This window comes from Hemiscyllium ocellatum, chromosome 43, assembly GCF_020745735.1.
Source record: "Hemiscyllium ocellatum isolate sHemOce1 chromosome 43, sHemOce1.pat.X.cur, whole genome shotgun sequence".
Taxonomy (NCBI): domain Eukaryota; kingdom Metazoa; phylum Chordata; class Chondrichthyes; order Orectolobiformes; family Hemiscylliidae; genus Hemiscyllium; species Hemiscyllium ocellatum.
In genome coordinates, this window is record NC_083443.1 from 12,396,275 (window position 1) to 12,408,639 (window position 12,365).

The following is a 12,365-nucleotide window of genomic DNA, read 5'->3' on the forward strand; positions in this document are numbered from 1 at the left end:
AAAAAAAACCAAAATAGAGTCATTCATTCATGAGCAATCCCTCGCAGATGAGAATGATTCTCTTCCACCCTCAGGGTGAGTGTACAGACCGATGTGGCTATCGCAGGCTCTTTCCACGTGGTGGGCACGGAAAGGGGTGGGTGGAGTGTTGCTGTGGCAATGAGCTCCTGTTGCTTCCTTCGCCTGGCTTCTACTTTTTCCCGACAGCAGGTCTCAAGGTGCTCGACGCCTTTAAGGATGCTCCTCTTCCACCTTCGACAGTCTTGGGTCAATGGTACTCAGGTGTCTGTGCGAATACCGCACTTACCCAATGAGGAGAAGGTGAGGACTGCAGATGCTGGAGATCAGAGTCGAAGAGTGTGGTGCTGGAACAACACAGCAGGGTCAGGCAGCATCTGAGGAGCAGGACAGTCAACGTTTCGGGCATAGGCCCTTCATCAGGAATGAGGCTTGTGGGCCAATGGGGCTGAGAGATAAATGGGAGGGGTGTGGGACTGAGGAGAAGGTAGCTGGGAATGCCACAGGTAGATGAAGGTGGGGGTGAAAATGATAGGTTGGAGTGGATAGGTGGGAGGGAAGATGGACAGGTAGGACAGTTCAAGGGGGCGGTGCTGACCTGGGAGGTTGGGACTGATATAAGGTGGGGGGAGGGGAATTGAGGAAACTGGTGAAATCCACATTGATCCTGTGTAGTTGAAGTGTCCCAAGGCGGAAATTGAGACGTTCTTCCTCCAGGCGCCGAGTGGTTATGATTTGGCGATGGAGGAGGCCAAGGACTTACATGTCTTTGGTGGAGTGGGAGGGGGTGTTGAAATGTTCAGCCACAGGGCGGTGGGGTGGGTTGGTGCAGGTGTCCTAGAGATGTTGTCTGAAATGATTTGCAAGTTGGTGTCCTGTCTCCCCAGTATAGAGGAGATCATATTGGGTGCAACTGATGCAGTAGATGATGTGTGTGGAAGTACAGGTAAATCTCTGTTAGCTGTGGAAGGATCCTGTGAAGCCTTGGACGGAGGTGAGGGGGGAGGTGTGGCCACAAGTTTTACACTTCCTGTGATGGCAGGTGCGGGAGTGAAGTGTGGGTTGATGGGGGGCAGTGACCTGACGAGGGAGTTGCGGTGAGAATGGTCTCTCCGAAACACAGCTATGTGGAGGGAAATATATCTCTGGTGGTGGGGTCTGTTTGTAGGTGGCGGAAATGGCAGAGGATGATGTAGTGTATCTGGAAGTTGGTGAGGTGTAAGGTGACAGCCAGGCTGAACCCCACCCCTCCAACCGCAACAAGGATAGAGGCCCCGGTCCACACATTCCACACCACCAACCTCCGAATACACCACATCATCCTCTGCCATTTCCGCCACCTACAAACAGACCCCACCACCAGAGAAATATTTCCCTCCCCATATCTGTGTTTCAGAGAGACCATCCTCTCCACGACTCCCTTGTCAGGTCCACGCCCCCACCAACCCACACCTCACCCCCACCAGCTTCCCCTGTCTTTGTAGGAAGTGCAAAACTTGTGCCCACACCTCCCCCCTCACCTCCAACCAAGGACACCAAGGATCCGACAGAGGTTTACCTGTACTTCATAGAACATAGAACATAGTGGGTGGCATGGTGGCACAGTGGGCAGCACTACTGCCTCAAATCCCCTCTTAGCCTTCTTCTTTGCAATGAGAACAAACCCAAGTCTCTCAGCCTTTCCTAAGACCTTCCCTCTAGATCAGGCAACATCCTCGTAAATCTCCTCTGCACCTTTTCCAATGCTTCCTCATCCTTCCTGAAATATGGCGACCAGGACTGTACACAATATTCCAAGTGTGGCCGCACCAGCGTTTTGTACAGTTGCCACATAATATTGCGGCTCCGGAACTCAATCCCTCTACAAATGAAACCTAACACACCGTATGCCTTCTTAACAGCACTATCAACCTGGGTGGCAACTTTCAGGGATCTATATACATGGACTCCAAGATCCCTCTGCACATCCACACTACCAAGAATCTTTCCATTGACCCAGTACTCTGCCTTCCTGTTATTCTTCCTAAAGTGCATCACCTTCACATTTAGCTGCATTGAACTTTATTTGCCACCTCTCAGCCCAATCCTGCAGTTTATCTAAGTCCCCCTGCAATCTGTAACATTTTTCCAAACTGTCCAATACTCCACCGACTTTAGTGTCATCTGCAAATTTAGTAATCCATCCACCTATGCCTACATCTAAGTCATTTATAGAAATGACAAACAACAGTGGTCCCGAAACAGATCCTTGTGGCACACCACTAATAACCAGGCTCCAGGCTGAATATTTTCCATCAAGCCAGTTTCTAATCCAAACTGCTAAATTACCCTCAATCCCACGCCTCTGCATTTTCTCCAATAGCCTACAATGTGGAACTTTATCAAAGGCTTTACTGAAGTCCACTGCCCTACTTTCATCTACATGCTTGGTCACCTTCTCAAGAAACTCAATGAGGTTTGTGAGACACAACCTGCCCTTGACGAAACCATGTTGACTATCTGAAATCAAATTGTTGCTTCCTAGACGATTATAAATTTCATCTCTTATAATCCTTTCCAAAACCTATCCTACAACAGAAGTAAGGCTCACTGGTCTATAATTACTTGGGTCATCTTCACTGCCCTTCTTGAACAAGGGCACAACATTTGCAATCCTCCATTCCTCTGCTACTAAACCTGTAGACAACGATGACTCAAATATCAAAGCCAAAGGCTCGGCTATCTCATCCCTAGCTTCCCAGAGAATCCTTGGGTAGATCCCATCCGGCCCAAGGGACTTGTCTACTTTCACTCCTTCTAGAATTGATAACACCTGTTCGTAACTAACCTAGATCTTTTCTAGTCTAATATCTCGTACCTCATTCTTCTCCTCTAAAATATTTTCCTTTTCCTGACTGAAAACCGATGAGAAATGTTCATTTAACACCTCTCCGATCTCCACAGGGTCCACACTCAACTTCCCACTTCTATCTTTGACTGGCCCTATTCCTATCCAAGTCATCCTCTTATTCCTTACATACCTACAGAAAGCTTTAGGGTTCTCCTTTATTCTATTTGCTAAAGACTGCTCATGTCCTCTCTTTGCTCTTCTTAACTTTCTCTTTAAATCCTTCCTCGCTGATCTGTAACTCTCTATTGCCTCAACTGAACCATCTTGCCTCATCAACACATAAGCCTTGTTCTTCTGCTTAACAAGAGATGCAATTTCTATAGTAAACCACGGTTCCCTTATCTTATTGCTTCCTCCCAGCCTGACAGGGACATACCTATCAAGGACACATAATATCTGTTCCTTAAACCAGATTTTCTGCTCCACATTTCCATTGTCTGCACCCCTCCCCTGTTTTGCCACCCCATTCTCTGCATCCTAATTCTTGCCTAATGGCATTATAATTGCCCTTGCCCTTGCCCCATCGGTAACTCTTGACCTGTGGCATGTACCTATCCCTTTCCATTGCTAAACTAACGTAACTGAATTATGGTCACTTTCTCCAAAGTGCTCACCTACAACTAAATCAAATATCTGGCCTGGTTCATTACCAAGAACCAGATCCAGTGTGGCCTCCCCTCTTGTCAGCCCTTCCACATTGGACAAAAACTGATCCATCCAACATTCTAGAGTTATAATATTTCCAGTCAATGTTGGGGAAGTTAAAGTCCCCCATAATGAGCACCCTGTTCCTTTCCTACCCAGAATAATTTTGCCAATCCTCTCTTCTGGAACTCTGTGGAGGCCTATAAAGTAGGCCTCTCCTCTCCTGTTTCTAACCTCAGCCCACGCTACCTCAATAGACGAGTCCTCATCAAAAGTTCTCTTAACCACCATTATACTATCCTTGACTAACAAGGCCACGCCTCCCCCTCTTTTACCGTCTTGCCTGTTCTTAATGAAAGATCTAAACCCTGGATCCTGCAACATCCATTCCTCACCCTGTTCTCTTCATGTCTCCGAAATGGCCACAACATCGAAGTTCCCAGGTACCTATCCATGCTTCAAGCTCACCTACTTTATTTCAGATACTTCGGGCATTGAAGTAGACACACTTCAAACCAGCTTGCTGTCTACCAGCACATTCCTGTGACCCTGAAATCCTGTCCCTGTCCTCCCTATTCTCATCCCCCTCTGCACTGCAAATACACCTCAGGTTCCCATCTCCCTGCTGAGCTAGTTTAAACCCACCCAAATAGCACCAGCAAATTTCCCACCTAGAATATTAGTACCGCTCTGGGTTCAAGTGAAGACTGTCCTGTTTGTACAGGTCCCACTTTCCCAAGAATGAGCCCCAATTGTCCAAGAACCTGAAACCCTCCCTCCTGCACCATCCTTGCAGCCACATGTTCAGCTGATATCTCTCCCTATTCCTTGCCTCGCTATCACGTGGCATGGGTAACAAACCAGAGATAACAACTCTGTTTGCTCTAGCTCTCAACTTTCACCCTAGCTCCTGAAATCCTGCCTTACATCCCTATCCCTCTTTCTACCTATGTCATTGGTACCTGCATGGACCATGACGTGAGGCTGGTCACCCTCCCCCTTCAGGACCCCACAAATATGATCCAAGACATCATGGACCCTGGCACCTGGGAGGCAACACACCACCATGAGTCTCATCCCAGCAAACCTTTTATCTGACCCTCTAACTATTGAGTCCCCAATGACTAACACTCTCCTCTTGCCCTTCTGTGCAACAGGGACAGGGTCTGTGCCAGAGACCTGGGCCCCACTGCATACCCCTGGTAAGTTGTCCCCCTCAACAGTATCCAAAACGGTATACATGGGGCGGGGGGGGAAACGACCACAGGGGATCCCTCCATTGGCTGTTTTCTCCCCTTTTGAACAGTCACCCAGCTTTCTTCATGCCTCGGAGTAACTACTTCCCTGTAACTCTTATCTATCACAGCCTCTGCCTCCTGAATGATCCAAAGTTCATCCAGTTCCAGCTCCAGTTCCCTAATATGGTCTTGGAGGAGTAAGAGTTGGGTGTACTTCCTGCAGATGTACTTTGGATGGGACACGAATGGTGTCCCTCACCTCAAACATTATGCAGGAGGAACATCGCTCTCCCTGCACTGCCATCCCTGCTAGTCCCCTTATCACAAAGTAAAAAAGAAGAGACGCTTACCTGATATGTCCCTGGTCTTTAAGGTTAGAGGAGGTGGTTGGGTGGAAGGCCCTACAAAGGTAGGGTCTCGGGTTTAGGACACACTGACTTATATGGCTGGATGGAAATAAAAAGAAGTCCCTCCTTTTCCAGAAACCTCTGGTCTCTGATTTTAAATATAAAAGCTCAAATCAGTGACTCACTGCTCACAACAGGCCCCTGGTCCAAGCTCCTGCCCTTCGAGTTGCTGCTGTCGCTGAAAAACAGAAATGGAGGAGTCCTGCATTCGAGGTAAGTTTTTAAAGGTTCAGATCAGTGACTTACCACTCTCAGCAGGCCCCTGGCTCAAGCTCCCGCCTTTCAAGATGCTGCTGCTGCTGAAAAACAGACGTCATCTACTGCATCGGTTGCACCCTATATGGTTTCCTCTACGTCGAAGAAACAGGACACCAACTTGTGGATTATTTCAGAGAACATCTCTGGACACCCGCACTAACCAACCCTATCGCCCTGTCGCTGAACACTTTAACTCCCCCTCCCACTCCACCAAGGACATGCAGGTCCTGGGCCTCCTCCATCGCCAAGCCCTAACCACCCGATGCCTGGAGGAAGAACTCCTCATCTTCCGTCTTGGGACACTTCAACCACATGGCAGCAATGTGGATTTCGCCAGTTTCCTCATTTCCCCTCCCTCCACCTTATTCCCAGTCCCAACCTCCCAACTTGATCCTGCCCTATTGAACAGTCCTACCTCTCCATTCTCCTTCTGACCTATCTGCTCCACCTTCCTCTCAGACCTATCACCTTCTCCCTCACCTTCATCTACCTATTGCATTCTCAGCTACTTTCCCCCCAGCCCCATCCCCTCCCATTTATCTCTCAGCCCCCTTGGCCCACAAGCCACATTCCTGATGACGGCCAAATGCCTGAAACGTTGACTCTTCCGCTCCTCGGATGCTGCCTGACCAGCTGTGTCTTCCAGCACCACACTCTTCGACTTCCTCAGTGAGGCCTTGAGGGTATCACTAAAGCACCTCCTCTGTCCACCTGGGGCTTACCTGCCATTTTAAAGCTGGGGAGTCTCATGTAGGCCATGCAGACAACGTGCGCAGCCCATTGTAGCCAATCAATGGCCTCGATGCTGGGGATGTTTGCCTGGTTGTTTTGGACTCAAAAGGTAATTCTGTTTCTCTCTCCACAGATGCTGCCAGACCTGTTGAGTTTTTCCAGCATGTTCTGTTTTTATTTTAGATTTCCAGAATCCACAGTGGAAGAATTCTGTTCTGTTCTGTTCTAATTCACAAGTATTTTGCTTTAAAACTTACTGTACATGGATTCTTGCTGTACATAATTTCCAACAGTTACTTCACAGGTACTTAATTGATTGTGGGCCATTTACTGCTGGATTAAGTCATTAGTGTAATGGAAGAGCTCACATCTGTGTGTGCCTATTTTAAACTGGATTCATGTTTTACAGTTTTACCTGGATTGCTTGAAGGGCAAGATGAACTTGATGCTGAATTTATCCTTTTGGACTTACTAACCCTTTCGTACCCACTAGAGCAGATTACTACTACTTGTCAGCTCCGAGGCAAAGTAGATTGCTCCTTAACAGTGTTGCAAGCAAGTGAGATTGATGGATAAAATGCATTCCAGTTTTATTTCTCCACTGTCACCCAATAAAAGTAAGTGGAGGAGGGGGTGGTAGAGGATTTCAAAACCGCAGCATTAGATTGGATTAAATTCCCTACAGTGTGGAAACAGGTCCTTCCACCCAACAAGTCCACACCAACCCTCCGAATAGTAACCCACCCAGACTCATTTCCCTCTGACTAAAGAACCTAATACTATGAGCAATTTAGAATTGGGCTTTTGCCCGAAACATCGATGTTCCTGCTCCTCGGATGCTGCCTGACCTGCTGTGCTTTTCCAGCACCACTCTAATCGTGACTCAAATCTCCAGCATCTGCAGTACCCGCTTCCATTTACTAAACAATGTAACCCCTTTCTCCTAAGTATTACGAATAATGTAATCCATTTCATCCAAATGTGAATGACAATGTAACCCAAATTTTGAGGCCCATAGTAGCCTTTTCCTCTCTCATATGCTACCTTGTCCAAAATTGTAGTCCAGATAAGCCCGTGGGATATTAGAATTGATCAAAGTTTAAATATTGTTTCTTTAATATGACTATGGTATTCTTGCTGGGTGATGCGTATATAAGCAAGTACATTAGAACTGCTTCTTCAAGCAGCTCCTCCTGTTGAGAGATGGTAAATCTTGAAAGCTTTGATGGTGTTATTCAGTGTGGAAGTCAGTCATAACTAATCTTAGTATTTCCTAAATTGATAGAGACAGCTTGGTGTGAACTAATCTCTTTAAACACCGCCTCCAGCAGTCTCACCCTCAGTAGCTGCTGAGTGAACAAGAAGAACTCTTCATCTCAGGAAAGGTCGATAGTTTTAAATTAGAATTCAATTCAAGCGCAACTCTGTTGTTTCAGAAACTGCTTTAAGGGAACAAGAATATTCTGAAATCCAGCTCTACTGCTGCATGAAACTGCTGCTATCATCATCAAACAGGAAAACATGCACCTTGCTGCCCAGCTTCTGTTTTCAAGATCCGTGAGCAACAAATCTCCCAAGAAGATCTCTTCAGAAGATGAGGAATATGATCCCTTTTGGAGAAGGTTGGGATTCAGTTCTAGTTTCTAGCAATAGCCTGCCTGTCAAGGCCCTTCTCTGCCCTTGTGGCTCATTCAGAGCAGTTTTGTGTTATGACCATGGCGTGTTGCAGATTGACGTCAATAAAATGAGGAGCTGGAAAGGCACAGCAGGTCAGGCAGCATCAGAAGAGCAAGAAAGTCAACGTTTCGGGTTGGGACCCTTCATCAGTCCTGCCAGCCCGAAACATTGTCTCTCCTGCTCCTCTGGTGCTGCCTGACCTGCTGTGCCTTTCCAGTTCCACAATTTATTGACTCTGACCTCCAGCAGCAGCAGTGCTTACCATCTCCATGTTGCAGATTGAATTTGTCTCAAGGCTTCTTTCTCCTCCTCCCCCTCTCTTTCCAACTGTGGTACTGTTGAAATCCTTTTATGCCTTTTTGTTTTTGCTGTTGGCCAATTAATTGAGTAATCATTCTGATTATTTAGAATGATTTAATGGGGTCTCCAATAATTTCAGGGTCCCAGAAAAACAGTAAATAGATATAAAATTAAGTGAAAGCGATTTAACACAGGCAGCTGTAGGAATTTCTTACACAAAAAGTTGTATGCTTGTGGAATTCACTACTCGAATTATCACTTTAATTTAAAGATTAAATAGGCAGGTTAAGGAGGAAGGGATAAAAGGATAAAGGAGTAGGGTGAAAAGGGATTAGGATACAGTTGGAGATAAACACCAATGTGGACTGAGTGACCTATTGCCTTGCTGTAATCTCTGTGTAATTTTAGAGGCATTCAAAATAACTTCAGGGACCAACTTTGGACTGCCAATGACTTTAACCAGAGCTTGACTTGGCTTAAAAGTCTCCGAAGATCTTCTTGGTGGAGTTTTCGTGCATTTGTAGTAGATTAAAGAGGCTGCAAAAGCTTCTAATGACAAATGGTGCATTGTTACAGGAGGATTACAAAGTGAAAAGGACTATTTCCTTGAGAGAATTTTAGTAGGCTTGACAAATGATGGGAAACTGTTAAGATTAGAGTGGGGCTGAAAATGTGTTGCTGGAAAAGCGCAGCAGGTCAGGCAGCATCCAAGGAGCAGGAGAATTGACGTTTCGGGCATGAGCCCTTCTTCAGGAATGAGAGTCTCATTCCTGAAGAAGGGCTCATGCCTGAAACGTCGATTCTCCTCCTCCTTGGATGCTGCCTGATCTGCTGCGCTTTTCCAGCAACACATTTTCAGCTCTGATCTCCAGCATCTGCAGTTCTCACTTTCTCCTATAAGATTAGAGTGGTGCTGGAAAAGCACAGCAGGTCAGGCAGCATCCGAGGAGCGGGAAAATTGGTGTTTCGGGCAAAAGCCCTTCATCAGGAATTTCTGATGAAGGGCTTTTATCTGAAACATCAATTTTCCTGCTCCTCGGATGCTGCCTGACCTGCTGTGCTTTTTCAGTATCACTCTAATGTAAACTTTAATCTCCAGCATCTGCAGTACCCACTTCTGACTAAATGATGGGAAACTGCAAATTATGATTTTCAGTTTAGAACTCCTACATCTATTCTCTCCCCATTTTCTCACCTTTTTTGTTGGTATCTTCAATATCTTTTCATCATTAGAATCTCAGAATTGTTATGGTGCAAAAGGAGGCCATTCAGCTTATTGTGTCTGTGTCTGAAGGAGCATCGCACTTAGATCTATTTTCCTGCCTTCTCCCAGAACCCTGCACAGTGTTCTGTTTGCATGCCTTACAGAACCTGCCTCTATCACATCCACAGACAGTGCATTCCAAACCCTAACCACTCGTTGCATGAAGAAGGTTTCTCCTCATATCACCGTTGCTAATTTTATTGAAATATGCTTTCTTTTACCCTAAATCTGAATCCTCTCGATCTTAATCTGGTTGTGAAATGACTCCACAGAGGCCAGTATCCCATTACCAAGTCACCCTGTATTTATACATGAACAGTTCTTGACTATAGTACTGCCTCATAACAGAGTCAGGCACCAGAGTATCTCTGACACCCTTTTTAATCATCAGCCAGGGATCCCTCATGGGACCAGATTAACAGCCCTAATCAGGGATCTCACATTCTATGATACCCACTGGCTACCCTCGTTAGAATCATGGTAATATGTGTGCATGGTGATATTTTCTGCTCTTATTTTGTCCTGCTGTCTTGTAATTTTGAATGCTTCAATTTGATCTCCTCTCAGCTTCGTGAATATTCTCATTATCTGCTGTTCTTTCAGTTTCTATCAATTGCTTCCATTGACAAAAAAATCTTTTATATCATTTAGGGTTTTTATTTTAGCAGTTTTCAGTCGATTTGATCCATTAATTTTCTGGTGCAATTGCAGTATCTCTTATTTCCTGCCTTCTACATTACTAAAATCTGATGGTAGGTTTATGCCTCAAATCTTTTCCTCTTGACAGCAAATTATGATTTGATTTTTATTTAATGGTTTTATGATTTTTAATAGAATGTCAAAAGGTGGGTGGCAAGCATGGAAATATCATGTGGAAAACCACTTGTTAATTTTCTGCATGCATGCCGTGAATTTATCGTCCACATTCTGACAGGAGGTTGGAAATACTTCAGAGAAATCAAGGTCTGGAGATGTTTGGATTAGTAAAGCAAAATAAGAACACTTTTTAAAAGGGAGCCAATCATGATAGGATTTATACTGATGTGTTCAGAGGAAAGGTAGGTGACCTAATTTTAATTCACTCAAAATATTTTTTCTACATGAAGTTAAAATTGGCTGATTAATTGTTTCTCTCTCCACCCCTGCTGTCAGAGTTGAGTATTTCCAGTATTTTCTGCATTCATTTGGATATTCTGTATCTGAAGTATGTTGTTTCAATTTAATATTCCCTTATTTTAATATTTTAAAGGTAATATTCCCTTTACAACTTTCTTTTACCCATCAATGGCCAGACTTCTTCTGTTGAGGTTCTAAACTCCAGAATTTCCTCCATAAATCTCTGTCTCCCTTTATTCCATTAAGGTACTTATCAATACCTACCCACTTTGATTAAGCTTCTAGTCACCCATCCCAATTTCTCCGTATGTGGCTAAGCATCAAATCTTGTTTAATAATGCTTCTGTAAAATTCTTTGAAGGCCTACTCACTGAAAGTACTATCTAAATGCATGCTGCTGTTGCAAGAGGACTTGCTCATGTAATTTCTCCACAGCAGCACTTGGTACTGCAATACACTTCCATAGGATCCTGAATCTTGCCAGGACTTTAATCAAGGGCATCCTCTTTGTGTGGGAACTGCAAGGGGCAGTCTGTTGGGATCATAATACTCCTTCTGATTCTGATGTGGAACAATGCACTGAGCTAATGGTCATCCTGTCCAGGTATGAGTACCCTGCTGGTTGTCAACATAGAGTTTAGAGTCTAGATTAGACTCGGCTTTTGCCTGAAATGTCGATTTTCCTGCACCCCGGATGCTGCCTGACCTGTTGTGCTTTTCCAGCACAACTCTAATCTGGACTCTTGATTTCCAGCATCTGCAGTCCTCACTTTTGCCAACAGAGAGTTTTGAGGCCATGGACTTCAGGAGAGGGAAAAAGAAGTCAGAACTATTTTCAGGTCTTAATCCTGCCTGCGGGTAAACAGCCACTCAATTCCCAGTCAGTTTCCCATAGGGTGGCCAATGAGTGGCCAATTTATGGAATGCAAGCCCTTTTAAAGCTGGCATCAAATCAGAGGCTTTTCAGCATTAACCTGCAGTGGAAGGCGAGTAAGAGAAAGGATGCTTCATGATAGAGGTACTTTCTCTTCAATTCTTTGAAATTTCTAATTAAAACTTAGCTGCAGCAGCTAGGTTGTGGCTCTGTAAGATTAGGAGGAGGGATGTGAAAACCCTCTAAAGGGTGGCCTAAGGTTTTATCCACTACCAGGCTGTACCGAAGGGTTCTTAGAGGCTTGCTTGGAGTGCTGCTGCTCCACCTCCAACAGGCCTGCTGACAGGCACCTACGCTGTCACTGAACACAACCCTCCACATGGTTATTTTTAGCTCCAACTCACTTGTTGGAGAATAAATCTCCTGAGTTTATCTAGTCCAGGTGACTATTCCTGATGTTTGATTAGAGTCTTTGGAACTCCTTGCCACAGATAGATAGATTCTTGATCAGTAGGGGAAATAAGGATTATGGTGAAAGAGCATAAAAGTAGACATGAGGAATGTTGGATCAGCCATGACCCAATTGAATGTTGAGTCAGGGTGGAGGGGCAGAACAGCCTACACCTGTTCCTATTTCATTGGGTCTCAATATGGATTTACTTGTTCTGGTGCTGTCTAGAATGAAGCTTAATCTCTTCACCTTCTGACTCAAAGGTTGGAACAATACTATTGTAGCAAAGGGAAATGACTCACTTTCAGCATGAACCTATTCTGTATTCTGTAGAGTATTTCTCAGCAACTGTTCAGTACCTGCTGCTTATTGCTAACATAGAAGATGAGAAAGGATAATTCATTTACAGGATATACATCATGATATCTCATAAACTCCGTCTAATTTATGGACAGTAAATTACGTCAGTAATTGTTCAATACAGTCCCTCTGTCC

General features: G+C 44.9%; 1 protein-coding gene and 1 long non-coding RNA gene across 3 annotated transcripts in view; one reads left to right on the plus strand and one right to left on the minus strand.

Annotated features, from left to right (window-relative positions):
- The window catches only part of LOC132835055 (L-threonine ammonia-lyase), a 77,238-nt gene that overhangs the window by 14,971 nt on the left and 49,902 nt on the right, over positions 1–12,365 (plus strand). Inside the window, exon 2 of one of the 2 annotated variants that reach the window (XM_060854315.1) lies at positions 7,625–7,810. The exons of the other annotated variant lie outside the window; for it this stretch is intronic. Within the exon in view, the coding sequence (XP_060710298.1) occupies positions 7,710–7,810 (101 nt within the window). The 5' untranslated portion in view covers positions 7,625–7,709. The remainder of the gene's footprint in view (positions 1–7,624; positions 7,811–12,365) is intronic. 2 annotated transcript variants of the gene reach the window in all.
- Positions 5,267–12,365, minus strand: part of LOC132835057 (uncharacterized) — a 48,381-nt gene continuing 41,282 nt past the window's right edge. Inside the window, exon 3 of the long non-coding RNA XR_009647273.1 lies at positions 5,267–5,376. This is a non-coding gene — a long non-coding RNA (uncharacterized LOC132835057). The remainder of the gene's footprint in view (positions 5,377–12,365) is intronic.